At 36.3% G+C, this 23032-nt stretch overlaps 1 protein-coding gene across 2 annotated transcripts in view; it reads right to left on the bottom strand.

The window, feature by feature from the left end:
* Positions 1-6484: 6484 nt before the first annotated feature.
* Positions 6485-23032, bottom strand: part of htr4 (5-hydroxytryptamine receptor 4) — a 73037-nt gene continuing 56489 nt past the window's right edge. For both annotated transcript variants that reach the window (XM_060886028.1, XM_060886027.1), the window contains one exon: positions 6485-9591. In XM_060886028.1, coding sequence (XP_060742011.1) covers positions 9504-9591 — 88 coding nt within the window. In that variant the 3' untranslated portion in view covers positions 6485-9503. The remainder of the gene's footprint in view (positions 9592-23032) is intronic.

Genomic DNA, 23032 nt, shown 5'->3' with positions numbered 1-23032 from the left:
GCCCATCACGAGCCCTTTCTTTAGCTGAAACAGTTTTACCATAAATTCCTAGGATTATTTGCAGCTCAGCTGGAGATCCTGAACAAAATATTGGAATGCTGTTCCAAAGGATCTTAAGAACGTAACTTCTTAATTGTTTTTGAATCCACATTGAAGACCTGACAGTTTACACTGGCTTAGATCCTGTCATTAAACATGCCATGTGTTGTGTTTTAAAGACATTGAAAAAGTTGTGAGAAATCTACTGAGTTTTTAAATAATTACTATTTCTATTTGATTTATTAAATGCTGTTATTTACTAGCTGCTGTGTTCCAGTGAAATTCACTGGTCATTTCCCATTTCTTTTCACTGTGAATTTGTTATTCATTTATTTTCAAATTCTTGTCGTTTTATCATTCAACACACTGTTTATGATTGTGAATTGTTTATTTTCATGTAATCAAAGATGATCCTGAAGCTGATTTTGAAAAATGAAAGAAGAAGAAGAAGAAGAAGAAGAAGCAGAAGAAGAAGAAGAAGATGATAACGAAAGTGCATTAAAAAACTACAAGATTCAACAACATATTTAAGACTATGGTAAGTACATTTATAGAAATTAGAAATCTACAAAAAACAGACATAAATAAATAAATAAATAAATAAATAAATAAATAAATAAATAAAAGCCTTTCAGAAGAGCCTCTTCAACCTGCTGACCTGTGAGGGTCGTCTGGATTAGCTGGTGGAGGTGTTTATGATTGGCAGAAGAGGAAAACAAAAAAGCAATTTAGTTGTCAAAACCCTTAAAAGTTCAGGCCTGAGGGATTCTCCTGTAGATTATTGTTTCTCCAGGCTTTTATCCTGTGTATCTAATATCTTAACACAAGTGCAAGTGGAAAGTCCAGGCTTTAAAAATAACACCTGCTGAAATCTGATGTGAAAACCTGGTGTCCATTCAATAACACCTGGGTTGGATTAGAAATATTTACAGGTTACACCACACATTAAAAAGACATGAAAATATCTATTTCATTATGGATTTTATGTATATATATTTTATCAGTTCTCTAGGAAAAATATGTCTTGTAGCAGACAGTTAAAAAAAATCTGAATTATAAACATGATGCATTTCATTGATTAAATAGCAGACTTTAAAATGGTGGAAGTAAGATGTGGAAATAACAGCAGGCAGTCATGTATACTGTATGCTCGCAGACTTTCCACAAATGTGCTTTCACCTCAGATCTGAAAATAATAGGTTTCTGGCTAGGTTGCCTGTAGGCCATGACAGCAGATTGCACAGTATACAACCTTGATGATCCTTGATCATCTTTAAAATAATTTCCCCCTGAATGACTCATCAAATAACTACCACAAGGCCTGGTTTTGATAGAGGAGAGTTGTGTGGGTGTCAATTAGCTCTACCGTCCTCTTTTCTCTGTTTAATAACAATGTCAAGAATGGTAACTGATCTATCAGACCTCAATACACATTTTCAGCAATTTCACACAAACTGTAGATAGATAGATAGATAGATAGATAGATAGATAGATAGATAGATAGATAGATAGATAGATAGATAATTGGTGTTTAGACACCTAAACCTTTGGCATAGTTATAAAATTCTTAGTGCCCTTTTTTATAGGTTTGAATGACAAAAATACACACACACTTGTTAAAATGTCAGGTTTTTGTAAGAAACCAAGATAAATATTTTTCTACCTTTAATGTGAAATATCAACCAAGAAAAAAACAGAAATGTTAAAAAAAAAAAAAAAGAAAAGCATCAGGTTGCATGTGTGTACAATATTTTGTTTAAGCACCATTACTCCATATTGACAAGAGTTTAGCTACTGATCACATCTTGATTTAGTCATTTTTTTCAACTCTTTCATGTAAAACTCCTCCAGATCCATCAAATGCAAGGGGGTTTCTTGTGCACAAGCCCTTTTCAAATGATTTCACATGTTTTTGGATGGGATTTAGGCCTGGGCAAAATGTTGAGCTTCTTCTTCTAAAGTCACTCCTTTGTTGGCTTGGATTTGTGCTTTGGGTTGTTGTTATTGTGAATCATCTTCATCTATCTAACAGAGGCCTGGAGGGTTTGTGCTAAAATAGATTGATATTTGGAGCTATAAATGATTCTCTCTATTATGAAGAGTCCTAGTCCCAGCTGAAGAGAAGCAGTTCTATAGCATGCTGCCACCACCATGTTTCACTGGGTGATAAGCTGCCTTGTATGTTATTTAGAATGAATTCCAACATTGGTATTTTCAAAACTTAACACATTTTGTGACATTATTTTGCAAAATTTAGGCAGGTTTGGACAAGAAAGGGGGAAAAAAACGAAAGGCTTTGGATGAGAAAGCCCTATTAATATTGCTGTAGGTCTCTTGCCATCCTCATTTATTAGCGTTCTTCTTTTTTTCCCTCATGGTCAGTCTTTGTAATTTCACTGTGGTGTGCCATTTTCTCCAATTATCCATGATGGCCTTCAGAGTGTTCCATGTTACATCAAATTTCAGGACATACCTCTCACCTGATCTTTGTCTCTTTTGACAAAGAGATACCTGCCTTGTAACATTAGAGTATCACAGTCTAAGCATTATACAAGAGTTTAATCGCTTATGCAGCTCCTTCCTCCCCAACCCTTGTATTTGTTTTTCACTTGGGTTTTGTTACTTGTTATATCACAAGAAAGATTTATCTTGGTTCTATTTTTTACATCTTAAAACCCTGCCCCCCATTTTAACAGTGGGTGTCATGGACTGATGTCTGAACAAACAAGGGAAATTGTTGAGGAGATAAGATGTAAAAAGAAGAGCAGCTGGTTAAGGTGACGGATGAGTAATGGTACAGAGGTAGAAGAGGTATGGAGAGATAAGGCCAGGCAGTAGGAAGAGCGGATTAGAGAGGAATGAGAAAAATAGGAAAAGAACTAAAAAAAAAAAAAAAAAAGAGATATTTCAAGTAAGATGAGGGTCGCTCTAATTGCTCATCAGAGACTGAACATAGAGTTCAGCCTTTTGTAAGCAGATTCACAGTTGCTTTAATCATCTGAACATTTCAGAGAGAAAACAAGGGCTCTGACCTCTCCATTTTCCTCATGATGATCTTTAACCTACAAAGAATTAATAAGTATAAATTAAGCAGTAGACTAGAATACTATCTTGGGACCAAACAACACAACATCACTTTCATCAATTCCTCCATTTTCTCTACTGCTTATTCTACCCAGGGTTACAGGGAACCTGGAGGACTCTGGGCAGAAGGCAGGGGACACCTTGGATGGGGTGTCAACCTGTCTGTCGCAAGGCACAACTACACACTCACACACACACTAGCTAGAGACTTTTAGAGATGCCAGTCAGCCTACAACACATGTCTTTGGACTGTGGATCCAGCACCAGTATGTAGGTGAATTGACTCTCACAGTAGCTCATCAGAAGGGTTTAAGGTAGTATGTCATTATTAATGACAAACACCAAACACAAGTCACAGGTCACTCGTGGATAGAAGGTATACAAAACCCATATAGCAGATTAAGCCACAAAGGATTCAGGCAAGGTGCTTATTCCCAGGAAGAGGAAATATATTATGAGATGTAGATATGATTTTTCTGTCCTGAAATGTGAAATGAATGGCTTGAATGCCATTGAAAGACTTGTTCCTGTATGCAATTTTCTGCCATCAATCTTAAGTGCATATAACCGTTGAAATGTTTGGGATCACTTGGATCACATGTTTTCCAGTGCAACAGAGCCTCTGACTCCTTTTGCTGTTTTGATTTGCACTGTTCTATGGCAGCAATAGTTCACATCATAGTAAGATATGTTCTTTCCATGAAATAAAGAATGTTCTTTCTTTCTGGCCATTTTGAGCCTGGAAACAAACCCACAACTCCACACAACTAAAGAACGCCCCTCTTTGCTCCCTTAATCAGTATAAGAGAGTTCATCTGTGCTAGCAAAATTGCTAAAAGGTTTATTTATAATTTATACGTATATATAAAGGTAAAGTATGTATATAAATATATAAAGGTATATACGTATATATAAGTATATATATATATACGTATATACCTTTATATATATTTATATATATACTTTTTATACGTCTATTAATTTAGGGAACTGTGTCATATCGAGGGGGGCATGGTGGCTTAGTGGTTAGCACGTTCGCCTCACACCTCCAGGGTTGGGGGTTCGATTCCCGCCTCCGCCTTGTGTGTGTGTGGAGTTTGCATGTTCTCCCCGTGCCTCGGGGGTTACCTCCGAGTACTCCGGTTTCCTCCCCCGGTCCAAAGACATGCATGGTAGGTTGATTGGCATCTCTGGAAAATTGTCCATAGTGTGTGAGTGCGTGAGTGAATGAGAGTGTGAGTGTGCCCTGCGATGGGTTGGCACTCCTTCTAGGGTGTATCCTGCCTTGATGCCCGATGACGCCTGAGATAGACACAGGCTCCCCGTGACCAGAGATAGTTCGGATAAGCGGTAGAAGATGAGTGAGTGAATGAATGAATGAATGAATGAATGTCATATCGATTAAAAAAACAGTAAACAAACAAAGGAACCTTAGAGTAAATGAAAGGCACTTGCAGAGATGAAATGCAACCAGGGAGAATTGCAGTTCTAGACAAGTGCTAATAATTGCAATGACGAATTGTCTTGTGACTAAAAACAGGGTCTGCTCAGTGTCGTAATTAGAAGTGATCACACTACACACAAAGCCTGTAATAACACTTGACATTTCAGTGTGAGAAATTAAGATTTTGGGCTTTTTTCACAGAAAAAGAAAAAGGCCAGAGGCTTTCAAAGTAAGACTGATGAGCGGGCACTTAACTCAGCAAGGCACACCAAATAGCAATCAGGAGGAAAGACATTTCTCAGCTCATTCACACAGAGGTACCACTGAAACTTGGGATGTATCGAAGCCCCGAGGAATCAACTGGCAAGACTTGAGAATTGACAAATACAGTTAGCAGAAATAATACTGATGTTTTTCACACTGAGGGCTTGTATTTGAGCCATCAGCGGTCAGTAGTGGCTGAATTTGATGTTCTTTTCTAATTGTTAGAAGGTTATTCATTCAAATTTAAAGTCACAGCTAAATTCTCAATGTTGGGTTGGCATAAATTCATAATATAAATATCGTCTAAATACTATATTTTACTTCTGTAATTCACAACTCAAGCTTGTTCTCAGGTCTTCATCAGGGAACATATGAAGACTTCAGCAGGAAGGAATTAGTGTTAAGTCTGTAATGGACACAGAAATAACTCTGACTCATTAGTTCCCCAGGAGCTCTTGGATGCTTAATTTCACCCAACTACAAATTGTTGAAGAAAGGACATTATTTACATTTATATTATTTACTGTCCAGTGTTACCCAAATGAGGATAGGATTGCTCATTAGGAATCTATAAATACAATACAAAAAAGATAAATACAATTTTTATTTTGTTTCTTTGCTTCTGTAAAGCTGCTTTGAGACAATGACAACTGTTAAATTAAATTGAATTATCACATATTTACAGTGTGTGCAGTTATCTAGGTCAGACCTTTTATTCTCGAGTAAAGACCGTCTGTCTTTTAATGTTTTTATGCTCGAACTTCTGATTAAATATGATATTAAACAATCCTTAGCTGTTCATCACTATATAGATTCTCAAACACCTTCTAAAATGACACGAGACTCTAAAGAACATTTCTGAATAAATCGCTGTCACCATTATAAATAAATTCAATCATACTCCACTGGTCTTGTCTGTTTCTGTCCAAAAGCACAGAAAGTTGATGACTGAAACCATACAGACTGAATTAAACACAAGTAGCGCCACTGATATGTGAACACAAACACACACATATACACACAAACGCATGATGAGGACAGTGCGGATTTGCTCGTTTATCTTCAGCTCCACAGACGCTGTTGTGTATAAATGAATGAATTTATATTCAACACATCTGTGTGGTCTAGCAGCTTCAACGTAGACTAAAGCAGGACTGAAGAAAGGAGTGAAAGAGCGGTGACACGAGATTGATCAGGAAGAGGAACGAACGAGGAAAACCTCAATAATAAGGATAAATAACAACAACAAAAAAGATAAAACTTCCTGGGTTTTCAGCTGCACGTTGTTTTGACTCCATCTCGATTGTGGCTTTGTATTTAGTCTGACGAGCACATGTTTAGGAAGCAAGTTGTGTCCACGTCCGTCAGCGTCTGCAAACACAAAGTGAAGCCATATGCGGAAGTCTTCAGCTCTTCCTGCACTCACCACTCTGCCATCCTGCATCCTTCAAATCAATCATCTTCTAAACAAAAAAAAAAACAACAAATGTTCTGTGAAAGATTAGTGATGCAGTGATCGGCTGACCCAAACTTTCCATGTATACATCTGTGTATAAAATATATTCTCATTGCTGAGTGGTGAGCGCTACACGATTGAGTGTAATGAGGGTAAATAACACGAAGGGGCGTATAAGATGAAGCAGCCGACACACATTGTACATTATATCCCATCATCTTTAATTATCATCATGTATTAGAGCTGTCACATAGCAACAGAAAAAGTAATCCACATAGCTCCCTGAAAGAGAAGCCTTACATGAAAAATATCAATCTTTATATCCACCAAAATAAATACTGAGTTTACAAAAGTTTTTGTACAACTTATGGAGAGATTTACAACACATTCATGTTTTAGAACTTCTGCCTTCAGGGTTTCATACACAGTGGTGTTTGTGTAAGTGTGTGTGTGAGAGAGAGCGAGAGAGAGAGAGTGGGAACAATATAGCAATACAGAGAATGGGTCTTTAGGGCAAGGATACACAAAAGAAGTATCCTTGTTCATTCCTCATGCCTACTTGAGCTTTTATGTCACACTATAACATCGCTGTAATGCGTCACCCATAACAAGATCAGAGAGTCTGTGAATTACAAAGCACAGTTCAGTAAAACTGCATTGCTAACTTGCAATAGGTATTTGGCAGCCATTGTGGGAAAGCTTTCTACACACTTTCGGTATGTGTCACTTCATGTCTGTGCCTGACACGCTGAGAGTCAAATGCATGCTCATCAGCAAACTTCACACTGACACTAGTAAAATTATGCAAGTGATTTGTTTTTTTCTTTCATGATTGCATCTGCTACTAAAATTGCTGAGTGCTCAGTGACTCATGGTCAACGGGTGCTACATAATTAAAAAGCCCGAAGTATCAGAGTGGAACAGGAGCATTAAAATAATTTTCCAGACTGCTTGTTGTTAATTAACATCCTTCAAAATCACTTTTTAATACACAGCTGTCAAGCCTGCCTGGGTAATTCTGAAGTTGACGTTGCACCTACTTATCCTGAGTACCATGAACCGAAGAGCGTACTTTAAAACTAAGCTGATTCCTATGTACATCTTGGGAAATTTTGTATTCCGTACCAAAATGCACTGGAAGAGAAAAAAAATCGAATTAAACGCTTTACTACATTCTCATTAAATGAAAGTTCCAAGCTTCACAGTCAGTATGAAATTCTGTCTGGCAGTATTTTCTGAAGTTTTTCAAAAAAAAAAAAAAAAAATCTTGTATGGGCACAAGGTGATTGTGAAGGTCTAAGTGATCCTGAATATCTTAATATCTCTGTGGGATGTTGCATACACTGTGCAGCCCAGCATTTATTCTAACTGTTAAAATAATCTCCAAGAATAATACCTTAGACTTGAAGCAAGGGTTCATACAAACCACAACCAGATTCCTCGCATAAATTATTCCTATTTACAGCAAAATCAAAGCAGATTTACGTGCCAATCTCTGACCTTCAGAATATAAAGGCCACCTGCTAAAAAACACAAAAATTATACCTTTTGCTATCCACCTGTGAATGGCTTTTAGCTTTGTTGGCAAAAGGATAAAACACACTCTGAGGGTTTGCCCCTCCCCATCTGAGCACATGTAGCTAGCTGTACAGGGCATACGCAGAGCACATGGAGCTGTTTGTTCACGAGCTTCCCTCTCTTTTTGGGATAAAACAACACCAGCACCACACTTAACACTTTAACAAACTGTCACATTTAAGGAATTTTCCTTGTTCTTCCTTTAAAAATTTGGTCTCAGTTAAAATATTAGCAACAAGAATACTGTATCTTTTATGAAAACTGTAGTCAATATCTTTTAAAAGTGCTATAAGTGCTTTAATTGCAGAAGAGATTATTATGTAGAAATAAAAACAAAGCATGATTGAAATAATTATTCCGAAGGGTTTTCCATTCACTTTTTATGTATCTGGATGAAAACAGTGACAGATCAACCTGTAAGTAAATAACCTGTGTCAATCCTGTGACAATTCTTTCATTGGAAGTTAAAGTCTCTGCTGAGGATAGCTGACACTGAACATTTTGCAGTTTTATGACATGATGTTTATGATGATCTTATTGGAGGCTCAGATGAAGACTGAAAAAAACCCCTAGTCTATAGGCTGCTTATTTTAGGATGGATAGAAGTAAAGGTTTTGCCAGATTTGTGATTAGCATGAATTTTAGGAAGACAATCGGACAATGTCTGAAGCACACGGATATGGTTTTGTTCTTCAGATTCATAAGAAATGATATATGTTGGATGCACGCATATCAGAGGCATCCAGGATTAAACCAGACAATGCACTAGATGACAATGACTGTATAAATAAATGTTAGGTGAGGTGAGGTATGCAAAGCAGAACCTTGGTCCAAATGAACATAGAGAACTTATTTGATGCTCATAATGCAATAAGCATGATCAGAGAGAAACTGACATATCTGAGTGGGCTACATCATTTGTAAAAAAAAAAACAAACAAACCCAACAACATGAATTTAACAAAGATACTCAAGTACCATCATTCCTGTCCAAACAATGACCTCAGTTTTGGATCCATAAGAACTAAGGACTAAATCTATATAATGGAATTTATTTTTAGAGAACACGAATTCGTTTTCCTGCTCTTAATTTCACCCAAAGGCACGTTTTCTGTTGTCACTTGTCTGTCAGAATCGATCAAAAACTGCATCGAATTGTAAATTATTTGCAGAACATTATTTTTCTATGAATGAACATTTTTTGTAATTACTGTAAAAACAAACAAACAAAAAAAAGAAATAATTGCATCAGCAATGTGAGACTCAAATAAAACCAACACAATTTAACACAGTGTGTTTGTTATGCAACTTCTGTGCCACAGAAATGTTCTCCTGATTGTAAATTCTGCTTAAATATTCCTCACAAAAAATGTGTGTGAAACCATATTTTGGCATGTTACTTCACGGGGGAACAAGCGGAACTCGTTAATGGAACTAAACCTTAGAAATAATTAAATCCTTAAATATAAATCAAATACCTTTGGCAACATTGTTCACAAGATTTTGGGGCATATAACTCAGCTCAGTCCAGCACTCAGTAATTTGTTCCTGCACTCCACTGTGTGAGTTTGCACTGCAGATTTGAAGGGGCTGATGGTGAGCGATGGCACCTTCCACTTTCTGCGCTGATAAAATGTGATCAGAAGCAGGATTCCTGTGACTCTGTGTCATTCTGCACTGACAGTTTCTCCTGTTCGACGTTGTTCCCATTGTGTAAAACTGAGTACCTGCAAGTAAAAAAAAAAAAAAGAGTTACTTTTTTGGGATCAGATCTTCTCTCCCAGTCACGTGAGCGGCTCTGTTTCAGTGTTTCACTAGGGAACACTGCAGTGAGAGTAATGACACTGTAATGGAGCAATGTATGAGGTGAATCGCAAGTGCATTGAAAACATTGACATGTCTCCCATATCCACCCACTACCGCTGTGTTCAAAATGGCACCGTAATCACTATTTCCAATGCTGGAAGATTGGGAGCACAACATGCAAGCACTATTATATCACAGAACAGAAGGTGATAGAAGTAAATACAGGGTATAGATTCAGACACAGCGTATGTACTGTATGCCTCGAAAAACTCCTTTTAATGAAAAGCAGCAGTGCTGAGCAGGTCTGTATGAGACAGGGGGAAAAAAAACAGAATCAGAAATTCATTAAATGGCCAAATCAGAGTTTTTTTAAGGCATGATTGAAATTCTATGATTAGTACTGGTCTAAACCACCTTTAAAATGGCATAATGCACTTTTTTTTATCCCACAGCAGAAAAGTGGTACTATTACAGCCTTGATCATGTAGTGTGTCAGTATTCACAGCCATCCAATTTTTCCAAATGCTTCCTTAAAGGAAAACTCTGCTTTCTGACAGTAGTAGTTAAAACACTGCTGTCTTAAAAGTCTTCAATAATTTAAGAAGGCCATTTCCATGAGCTACACATGCCTTTGCTCAGTGCTTCCGTGGATATTACATATTTATAAAACTGCATATGACTTTAATGCAAGCAGACATGTAGCAATATGTGCATTCTGGGGAAGTGATGAAGGATAGTGGGAACTCAATAAATCTGACCTGCAGACAAGCGTCTGAGGTCTCATAGGTATTTTTCCGTTATTTTTTCCTCAATTTGAATATTATATACTAGCATACTGTACTTATTTCATAGAAATTATATGCTGAGATATACTGAGATATATACTCAAATATGCAGTTATCTTACAAATCAATGATTTAATCCTTTGACATTTTAATCATTAAGAAATAACAATAATAGACTTTTTTATTTTTTATTTTTTTTTTTAACACCTCTGGCAGAAAGTCTTTATTATTAGCTGTAACACACTAACAATGAAATAGTCTTTGGTGATAATTTACATATGCATTCAATGCTTTCCTGAATGCAGTGAGTGTTTGCTTGGCTAGAGTATGAAAGATTATACAGGTAGTCGTTCATTTTATTATATACTAAAATTCCTCAAACCGGGGTGCTGCAATTCTATTCCAAAAATCACTGTAAATGCTTTTGTTTATAAATGAGCAAACAGGAGATGATTCCTGACAGGAAATTGGACATGAATCCTTGAAACCCTTCATCCACTCAGAAGCCGCTAATGTTCCAGGATTCCAAAAGGAAATGTGCTAGAGCTTTTCAGTAGAGCAAGAACAAAGCAGAATTGTTGCCACATTTCTACTATCTTACTGAATGCACTGTTTGTAGTAGCTCAATTCTACATATTCATTCAGAGGAAACACTGTGCTAAAGTCGCTTAGGAATGAATGTTACCTGAAATGTCAAATTTTCCAATACATTGCAGAACTGCAATAAACAGGATGGACAATCCAGTCTAAACATTAGGTTTTTTTTTCTCCTTGGCCAACACTGTGAACTTTTGAGGTTTGCTGGCAGTTTAAATTTTAATCAAACACGTTAGTCTTACTGAAAAAAAAAAAGAATATCAAGAGACTTCAGTGAAACAAACATAAACAGGGTTAAGGACCGGGCTCCTTCTGTGGATTGTGTGAGCTTCTGTGTATCATCTGATATAATATGAGCGTGAAAGGAAAACAGACAGGAAGAAAAGATATAGAGGAAGGGAGAAAAATAAGTGCTAGCCCTTTTTGAGGTAGTTTGCATGACTGCAGCTCAAACGTTCCCCTGTCATTATTTGAAATCTGCTGGTTGGGTTTCCAACAGTCCATTGTAGGCAACGGAGCAAATGTGTGGGAAGAACATTCATCTCTCTCCAAGGGGCTTCTTTTAATATAGAATAATAAGAAAAGCTTTCTAGGGATTTGCTCTGCTCTTGTTCACTCAGTCTGTGTGAAAAGTTCACATTCATTTCATTCAGCCACATTCTCCTAAAACTCTTCCTCAATAGACTGACAGCGTTTAGAGAGCCTCAGTGGATACGCAATACAATGAGTTGAGGAAGGTCATGAAGAGGTCTAAATGAAAGCAAAGGTTCAAACACTCTTGTTAGCTGAGCAGTTGGCTTATAGCAGAGAGTGTTTTAGTGCCAAGTGACCTATCTGAGTTTAGTCATGAGCAATGAGAGCAGCATTCCAGTGCTCTACAGAGACACGTTGCTGGAAATATTGGTGGTTTATTCTAAGTATTAATTCAAACAAACACATGAAGAAAAGAAATAATAATAAAACAACATATGTAATATATAACAAGGAAAATATCAATCCGAAAAGATTCTTAATGTCTTTTACTGTATTTCTGAATTTTCATTTGCCATCACACCAGCACACGCGTTCACACACTACAGACGATTTAACGTTCCTAATTAGCCACTCTATTTATTTATTTAATAAAAAATTACAGATTGAATAATGTGCTTCAAAATGAATTCATGAATAATAAGTAAAGGGTCCAGAGGTGGGTAGTAACGAGTTACATTTACTCCGTTACATTTACTTGAGTAAGTTTTTGAAAAAAATATACTTCTAGGAGTAGTTTTAAATCACTATACTTTTTACTTTTACTTGAGTAGATTTGTGAAGAAGAAACTGTACTCTTACTCCGCTACATTAGGCTACAATGAGCTCGTTACTTTTCTTTTTACCTCTTTGGTATTCTACGCATCAATTTTAATGTTTAATTTTGACAGATAGAGACGATAAGGCTCTACCACGTGACTGTTTCACCAATCAAACGTAGTTGTGCAGTCTCGTCACGTTACCATACTCAGTCTCAGCGGCGGGACGGGTTAGTTAGCAACACAAACATGTCAGAATCAACCGTCGGCAATGCAGACACAAATGAGGAGGAAAACCCGCATCCCTGGCCTCATATTGAAAGCATGTTTACCTTAGTAAAAGTGCGAGAGAGCAGCTACATAATCAGGGTTCCCACTATTTTTCAGAGATCATTTTCCAGGACTTTTCCAGGACATTTCAAATTTAGGAAAAAAAGACAAGGATCACAGATTCACAGCCTAAAGTAGTATGTTCTTCTCTCCAGAAGTCTTAAAAACAACGTACACTTCATGGCTATTACTTAACTATAAAATTAGAAAAACACCAGATACACACACACAGAGCTCTTTCAAATGAGTCATTCAAAATACGTATTCGTTTAGGAATAAAGAAAATGACGGTATTTATGACGGTATTTATTCACTTTCACGTTCTGCTACGGCTTTGTTTGGAACTACTATGATTAGTGAAGGTTAGAAAGGAAGTCACTTAACTTATTGTTTAGTGAACTGTTGCAAAAAAACAATATCACATTTGCAAACGTGTTTTTAAGTTTATATAAGTAAACCTATTATATGTTACCGGCCTTCGCCTTATGTTTACAACACTAGTCTGTGCTGCACTTTGAGCATGCAAATAATTGTTCAATGTATATGATTCGCTGTGCATCGCGTCAGTAGAATATCTAATTTTGACTTCTTATATCGCCCATAAAACAGGTTTGGGGACTGTGTGGATGGATTACTTTTAAAGACATTCAACATTTATAAAATAAAAAGACCGCACATATTAATACCCTTTCCTTTCTCAGGCCAATGCCGTCATGCATGCTTTAGTTTGCAGTGCATTCCACTTAAGTGCACATGATATTCAGATTAACAAGGTTAATATAACCTGCTTACCCGTGACCATTTGCTGAAAACATTCGAGCACTTAAACCATTCCTAGCACCTGAAACCGCCAACACAAGACAGCGTCATCCGTCACAGCGAGATTAAACAGCATAACAAAAAACCCGTCAAAACTCACCGTCCCTGTGCAGAGCGCTTTCTGTTACTAATGTTTATCGTTTCGACCAGTTGTAAACTGTTCTTTAAATGATCAATTTATGTCTATGTAAACAATTTATGTTTTCTCTCATTTTCCATGTGTTTTCCAGGACTGGAACATTGGTCATTCATTTTCCAGGATTTCCAGGTTTTCTCCAGGACGTGTGGGAACCCTGATTATGAGGTGTCTTCTGTGTCTGCCAAAGCAGATAGGCGCATGTTTGTCTTTTAGGTATATGACAGAGCTCTCAAGTCTTCACCGTGAGACACGCATTTCAGTCATTTCACACCTTGTATTTCTTACGCTGAGAAGTAAGGGAGAACTTTTTCTGCTATATACAACTGAATTAATGGACGAGGCGCAGGCATACAGTACACAGAGCAGTTTTGTCGAGTTCAGCTGTTTCGAGTTTTTTAATGTGCTCAACTTTACTCAGCGCCGCAAGAGCCGACAAACAGATGACATCAGACGTGTCGTTTCTTGCAGCGCCGAACACACATATTTAAAGGGATAGTTCACTCAAAATGAAAATTCTGTCATCATTTACTCACTCTCATGTTGTTACAAACCTGTATAAATTTCTTTGTTCTAATGAACATGAAGGAAGACATTATGAGAAACAAAAACAGCTTTGCAACCAGAAGCTTTAGCATACCTGAAACTAAGGAAAGTACTAGAGGCTTCCTGAGATTAATTAAAGGAGTAGAGATGTATTTCATTATTATTGCCCTTTCATCAAGACATCAAATGTGCAACAATCACAACACAAAAGAAATGAAATGTGTGTGTGTGTGTTTCCTTCTGTTGTTCTGTCACTGGAGACACACACACACAGTTTATGAGAATTTATGGGCTGCCTCGTTCTAGTTCTGCCTGGTAGGTTTGGAAATTTGTGTTACTTGTGCATATTTATTTTTTATTTATTATTATTTTATTTATTAAGTACTTGAATTTACCTGAATTATTTTAATTTAAGCTTTTTTGTAATTAATTAATTTTAATTTATTGTATTGATTGGATGAGCCATAATTTGCCTAAAGATTATTTTTTATTTTTGTCAGTCTGATTGTTGTCGTGTTAAAAAATAAATCAGACGTTACACAACAGTTACTCAGTACTTGAGTAGTTTTTTCACCAAGTACTTTTTTACTCTTATTCAAGTAATTATTTGGATGTCTACTTTTTACTTTTACTTGAGTCATATTATTCTGAAGTAACAGTACTTTTACTTGAGTACAATTTTTGGCTACTCTACCCACCTCTGAAAGGGTCTAAGGGTTTAAAACGTCAGCTTATTATTTACTTATTTTTACAGACATTCAAATATTATTCAGTAAATACGACCTGCAGCCCTCACAATAGTCCTCAGATGTGAAAGAAGTGTTAAAAAAATCTTTCCAGGATCACAAAAAAAAAAAAAAATTAGTCTGGTTAGTAATCTCATTTTATATAATAATCACAGGTCCATTGGAAAACATTTTAAAATGGGATGTACTTGAGGGAAAACACCATCAGCACTGAGGCGGATAACACTGCCTTTTATGCAAGGAAAACAAGCAGAACCATAAAAATAATTCTACTAGACATTAAAACACTAAAGGATGATCAGTTAGTGCTTTTAGACTTATACACTGATAGCAGGTATCTCTATTTCCTCTGTGTATTGACACTTCAAAAAAAAAAAAAAAGTGTCAACCCACAGACACAAGCACACTTTTATACCCGAAGCAAAGATCATTAAAGTTCCAGCTTTATGTTAGATACTGAACATGTTAACAACAAGGTGGGAGAGTACAAAAGGCATTGCGTGGCCTTTCTTATCTGCCCAGAAAATTGACTTGTGATGCAGTGTGTGATACTTGCTGTGTTATATCAGTGAGACAGAAAAAGTAAAAATCTAAACTGGAGAAAGAGAGGGAGTCTGAGGGGTCTGGGATTAAGCAAGACAAGGCAGCCGGAGATTTTTACTGTGATAGAAACTTACTCCATAAAATGATACCATCTGCAATTTCAAGCTTATTAGTGGGAAGGGGCAATCTATTTCCAACTCATCTAGATAGATGTGCTGCAGCTGGCATTAGGGATTCAGACTCATTTCAGCAGAGTCTGGATCAGGAATGTGGTGTTTGTATGTAATAAGAAGAAACATGCCGCACTGTTTACAGATGGCTACACTATTTTTATTAAAGGAGTAAGAATATGTCATATCATATCATATATCATATCAAATCACTTGATAAGCAGCTCTTGATTCAACATGTCTGTGTATATAACAATACCACAGACTGCATAATAAAGCCCTTTGTGTTTTAGAATTCAACTCACTTTACATGAGCTGCAAGGTGCGGCATTTAAACTTATCAAACCCACATCTTCCAAACATCATGTCCTAAAAAGTATATTCATTCATCTTCATTCACAATCAGTAGAAGCTACAGAGGAATAAAAATAATCTTCTCCTTAGCATGCCGACAGGCAAACAGCTAGCATAATAGCTTAGCAATGCGTCTTGTGCATGTCAGCCACTGATGGCTGGTGTGCGATGGACTGAAACACTACTGTGTGATAAATCCTCAAATACGAGTACAGTACACTGATGCCAATACCATTCTTTAGTACCAATCTCTAACATTAGAAGAAAGGAAAAGGCAACACACATACACAGGCAGCATTTCCATGCTGATTTAATACAGCACAAATAGGTGCGTGTGATTGGGAAGTTCATGGCGACAGACTTGCAACTTGATTGTGGAGTATGCAGAATTAATACACATGCCTGCATGACTGACAGCACAACTAACTAACAAAAGACACGCCCCCTTGAAAGTCTGGCCATAGTGCTAATTTTTAATTAACCATGTATAATTTTGTTACATTCTAAAGCACAGATTTATTTTGGTATACACTGTGAGGAGTCACACAGATCACACAGATACTGTGCCACTGTTAAATTGCAATTATTGGACATCTAGGAAGCTGATTTCATCCCTTCCAACAGTAAGATACCTTCCTAAGCAAACAGTCATACAGTTACATACAACATCTTGTACTCTGGACTCTGTTAGCACTGCCCCATGAGACAGTATTGGAAGGAATTTTTAGAGTCTGATTTGATCCTGGTGTTATTTTGGAGCAGCATTTTTAACAACTAGGACCAGTGTAGTGTCATAGCTATTGATTGCTACAGTTTAACCTTTTCATTAAAGGCATTTCTACACATAAATCGACATCTAACATCACATTTCCCAGCCTGACTGCTTCATACCAAACTGCTTTGCCCTGTACCTAATATAACTTCTATCCATCACACCAGCTGGCAGAGATATACCAGACGTGAGCCTAACACTCTGCTCTCTGTCTCTCTGAAGGCCTGGTTGGGTTTGCAAATAAACAATATCTTCTAAACTGACATGTTGCTCTTTACAGTAAGAACTCTGCAGTGAGAAATCTGTGATCAACAAATTCTTTACCAACATTGAACACACGCACAATGATAACAGGACTGATTCTTTAAGAGGTGAGTTACAGCACAAATAAAGTCTTCCTTATCTAAAATAAATAGAAGATTTAGAAGGAGAGACAAAAACAGAGGTGAAAAAGCACAATAAGAGCCCACAGAGGAAAGAAGAGTGCTAGCGTTTACCTAAGGGGTTGACTCTTTATACAGCATGAGAGACTGAGAGCAGGACAAGAGGTCTGTGTAACTCATGTTTAATTCAGTGCATAAACCAGGCCTAATATTGTAAGAAATGTTCACAAGCATACCTTGTGAAATAGTCAAGGCCAGGGCTTTATACATAGATGGCAGTGTGGAGCATTAATTTCTTTCCTTTTCATGCCAAAACTAGCCCAACACATAGCAGAAAGCTCAGAATACGCTCAGATGAGCAGATAAGTTTACCATGACAACAAACTCCAGCAGGTAGAGAGGACACTGCTACATGATTAAGGCTGCCAGCACCTCTAGCTTTTGCCTTTTGCAGAGCAGCAAAATCCTTTCAGATAAATGAATACTGCAGGAGGCAGAATACGAACTTTAATGTGACTTTTGGAAATCAATCTCGCCTCCTGAAAGGAGATAGTCTGCTTATAGATCTGTATCTGCACATAATTTCACCACATATCGAGTACTACACGAGTTTGTTAAGTTTTCCTGCTGCCTGGCCATGAAAAATTTATTTAGGCAATAAAAACATATTATAAGAGGAACGCTACATTCACTGACCACTTTAATAGGAACACCTGCACACCTTTTCTAGGTTGTACAGTGAGATTATTTGAGTTACAGTAACATTTCTGTCAACCATTCTGTGCAAAATCTTTTGTGTTGTGGTAAAAGTAAAATCTAGGAAATGGTAGTGGTTAATGAAATACTCAAACAAAGCCATGATTGGTCAGTGAGATTAAATTATCTTTTCATCCTCATGTGTAATTGAACATTAACTTAAGCTCTTGATGTGCATCTGCATGACTGTAGATAACTAAATAAAAGAGTTCAAAATGTACTTAGTAAGTTTAATATATTTTTTAACAACTTTAATGCAACAAACATCCATTATATAAAAATTCAATCAAGCTGTTGTTTACTTAATACAAAAGCTGGCAGCATGATGTTTTGCAATTATTTTGGCAAATGCTTTGGTCACTGCAAAAGATACATGTAGCACACAGACCCTGGGTAGTAGAAAAACAAATTTCTGTCTAAATAAAATAAAGATATTTTTATTTGAGTAACTCCACATATTTGAGAGTGTGAGATTACTGCCATAAAAGGCAGACACACACTTAACCATCAGGGTGCCACTGTTTCTTTACTTCATCCTGCTGCTTTTCTTGGACCACTGGGATACAGGCTCATTTTCATGCTGCATTGCTGTGTTTTTTTTTTGTTTTTTTTTACAAGGCACAACTGGGAACAGTTAGTTAGTAATATCTGTCACAGACTTTCTTTTTATTTAAAACATGCTATTAAAGCCTGCTGTAATCTCCCATATGGCTGAGGCATTTATTTTCATCTTTTTTTTTTTTTTTTTTTCTTTACAAAAAAAAATACATAAGGTTGCAACTGAAAACGTTCATAGAGGTTCATCCAACTGATTGTCATGATAGACCACACATAACCATTTAAACAAACATCGCGTCATCCAAACACACTAGCCTTGAAGCCAGATAAATTTACTGGCAACACACACACACACTTTTAATTTAAGTAGCTAACCACATGAAGCACATGTACAGCAGGCCCTTTACCACTCTGCACATGTCTAAAGATATTAACTATAATAAATATAGTTAATAAATAAAGTGATGAAGTATAAACAAAGTGATGAACAAGTCAAACATTTACCCTGCTTCTAACTTTTAAACATTAAACAGTATATTTCATAAGAAACAATAAATAGAATTCATTAGAAATATATTTCAGGATCCGAATGTTTAGGTACACCACTTTTGTTAGTATTCTTCAGTGTTATGTATTATGTATACTCTATGACAGTGTATAAATATGTAGGTTCTAAGAACTGGAGGTTAACTAAAAGCTGTAATTTTACTAAAAGAAATAAAGCTGTCAGAAAACTATAGGAAATATCAGCACAAAAATACCTCAGCCAACATGTAAGCCATGTTTTTATATGTTTGTATCTTGAACGCTGCAGGAGGATGTATGAGTAGAAGCTGTGAGTTTAATGAGTACATTAAAAATGATAAGAAATGATGATGTACTGTAGTTGGATTCTTTTGCTTAATATACTTATAGCAGACTTCGCTCTAGCACAGCAGTGGCTGCAGCTTTCCTGTATGGCATGAATGAGAAGATGTGTGGAAAGAACACATACCGCCAAGCAACCACACGACCACACATAACAACCTGACAAGACCACACGCTTCCCTCAATGTAAACACTATTGAGTTTTAAACTAGATAAAACACATCTGTGCACTAAAGCTTATTTGGGACGCGTGCAAAGATCTACAAATTAAATTACCATGCCCTTGGGAAGCCCACACAGATTCAGTTTGTTGTCCTCACATAAAAATCATACAAGAATTAATTTCATTCACTGATTCATTGATTGATTCATTTATTCATTCCAATTGAGTAACTGTTTATCCTGGTCAGGGTCATAGAGCATCTGGTGTCTGTCCTAGGAACACTGGAGAATTTTTTTTTTTTTTCTAGAGAAAAGTCCTAGAGTCACATAATAAATTGCAGATAGAAATTTACTCGTTTTTTTGACGATTTACTCTGATTTATGTCGTAAACCAGAGGCCACATATTGTGTCAGATGTCATATGTTATTAAGGTTTAAATGTTAAACCATTTAGCAATTTTCACAATTGACAGTGCTTTGAAAAACTTCGGTAGGAAAAAAAAGAAAGAAAGAAAAAAAAAGAAAAATGAAAAAAAAGACAACATTATTATTATTATTATTATTATTATTATTATTATTATTTTTTTTTTTTTTTTTTTTTTTTGGGCACAGCAGACTGTTGGGGACTGTTTGGGATATTATCTTATGCTGGGGTTATGCTGGCATATAGGTAATAATGGACCCAATTCCAAGTGTCTCTTTTTAGGGCGGTAAAAAAGAAATAACAATTATTCACTCTGCAATAAATTTTAAGACCATGCTTCTCTATCTGATTTCACTTCAGTCCACTGAGCTTGATGTCTTTTTGCAATGTTTACATCCGCTTAACATCTTCAGGCCTCTCTAGGCCACTTGCTGCAACCAACTCTAACATTCCTTCTATTGATTCATTTTTCATAACCCCATATGTATTTGCAACGATGAACAGAAGTAAACTTTAGCAAGGGGCACAGAAAATCCTGTTCCATAAATCCTCCATACTTACTTGGCATGCTGAGCAGTGTACATCCAACCAAGAAGCAAAGACAAACAAATCAATCTGCATACATTAAAATATTAAGTAAGGAGATTAACGTCATGCATTAGGATCATGGGGGTGGTAGTTCAGTACATATGGCAGTACCATTCAAAGAGCTATGACAACCATGATGCTTATAGCTCTGTAAATGGCGCTGCTATCTGCACCACACATATCGAGTCCTTCAGGGATCTTTGCTGGGTTCTCCTGTTTGGTAAGCATGCAATAAGCTGTGAGCAGTCAAAGGAAAAAAAAACATTATAAATGCAACACCAGTCTCTTTTTTAAACATAATAAATGGAAATAACCTGTAAAAGCTGTTCATACTGCAGATGCTAAAATCAGACATAAAGAGAACCAACCATAGTTATGAATTTATGGAGTTCAAATGTAATCCAACACTATATTTTATTTATATTTTATTTTTGTACACATCACACATGGCAGTGAATGAAATTGCATGGAAGCTAAATAACTGATCAACTAATGAGGATCGCTTGTCTTTTTTGAGTATTTATTTATGGCAAATATCATTTGTAGCTATAAGATAATCTTGTTAGCACCACAAACAAATACTGTAAGAGTCTAATTGGGGTTAAACTAAATTATTAATCAGATAGGCCTGTTAGATACAGGCACATTTTAAGAAGCACAGTTCTTGAATTCGGACTGAATAAAAAGGGTAATGACTGAAAAAATAAGTCATTTTCATCTATTGGAAAAAACCAACCACAGTTTCTTTTTGTGGAAAAAAGGGAGCTTATTGGAAATCATGTCTTTCTCTAGTAATTGTACATTATACATCTTCATACTAAATGGGCAAGGACAGACTCACTGAAATTTTATGACAAATCAACTAGTTTGACATACAAAAGTAGAGTCCCAGTGTCATATACCTTAATACCAGTACACTAAGAATAACACCTAATCTATAAAGGGTAAAGGGTATAGGGGTAAATTTGCTTTAAATCAATTTCTCAATTTGCTAAAAATCACCAAGGTGAAAAAATTAATTAATACACACTATATATGGCCAAAAGTTTGTTTACCCTGACCATCTCATCAATATGTACTTCCAGATATAGTCCCCCTCTGCTGTAATCACAACCTCCAGCTTTCCAATATACTTTGGAGTAAGGATATTGGGATTTGTGTTCATTCATCCACGAGAGCATTAGTAAGGTCAGGCAATGATTTCGGTCGAGGAAACTAGAGTGTGTGCTCCATTTCATCTCAGGGTCTTCCAATCCAGCCTTGACAAACAATGTCTGCATGGACCTAGTTTTAAGCACAGCGGCACTGTCATGCTGGAACATGTTTGGCCTCTTAATTCTGATGAAGGGAAATAATAATGCCACAACATACAAAAGCATTCTAATTTTGTTCCTCTGCCTTTGTGGTATGAGTTTCGGGTAGACCTACATACAGTTGTGATGGTCTGGTGTCCACAAACTTCTATATACTGTAGGATATACAGCCATATAGTATATACTGAATATTAAACAAAATAATCTGACTCCACTTTAAACTTGGAAAAACAATATTAATTCTCCAAAATATTTTATACTTCATAGTTGTCAGAATGTTAACAACACATAACTACCTTTATAATCCTCCCAAATTCTTTCAGTAAAACATGGCTGCTGTCTCAGAATTTCATCTTAAACATACAACAGAGAAAATCTACAAGAATCAATACATTACAAAGAAGCATCATTCATGAGCTTTTAGGTCATAAAATAAGCCTCACTTAGAAACTTTATACTTTACTCATTTTTACTGTCAAGAAAAAAAAATTGATAGAGTGAATAGCCTAGAACCTTTTAAATAAAAGCAATACAGTAAACTTTTCAAAGTTTTTGAAAAAGAATTAAGAGATTCAGAGAGGCAGGTCACAGTATCATAGCTTAGATCATGACATCGACCTTTCCTGCATTTGTGGAACTGATTGGAATCGATAATGTGGCTCCACTCAAAAAACCAAACATCTGTCTTCAGTAACGTCAGCATCAGCATCCATAAAAGCACTGACTCTATCATGACATTTGCACTGCTAAATTTAACCCAGACAACAATCTGGAATGCTTTAGGCAATCTTAGCCTCCTCGTTATTCATATCATGGCCAAAGTAAAAATTGACTGTGATTATACAATGACACAAAGGACCAGAAACTTGCATCCTGAAGCAGTTTGAGATGTTTTTATAGATTAGTGAAGACACTAGAGGCTGGATTTCTATATCTATACATAAAGTCATATACAATTGTGGGTATCAGTTGTATGCATAGGGGCTAGGTCCAACTGTCTTTCAAAAATAAAACAACAGTATTTTATTTTGTTGTATCCACATCAGAATATCTGCTGTCAATAAATGTCATATTGTCATATTAAAGTGGATTATTTGTGGAAGTAAGGTCATTACTAATAGTCTTAAGAAAGATGCACAGTATGGTATGAAGAAGCAGGTGGGATCGGATTCCTTTTTAGCCAGTAAATTCATGCAGCCTATCAGTAACATGTCATGTCAGGTA

The sequence above is a fragment of the Tachysurus vachellii genome, chromosome 13 (assembly GCF_030014155.1).
Source record: "Tachysurus vachellii isolate PV-2020 chromosome 13, HZAU_Pvac_v1, whole genome shotgun sequence".
NCBI lineage: Eukaryota > Metazoa > Chordata > Actinopteri > Siluriformes > Bagridae > Tachysurus > Tachysurus vachellii.
The sequence above is the reverse complement of the archived record's forward strand: the minus strand, read 5'-3'. Positions and strand labels throughout refer to the sequence as shown.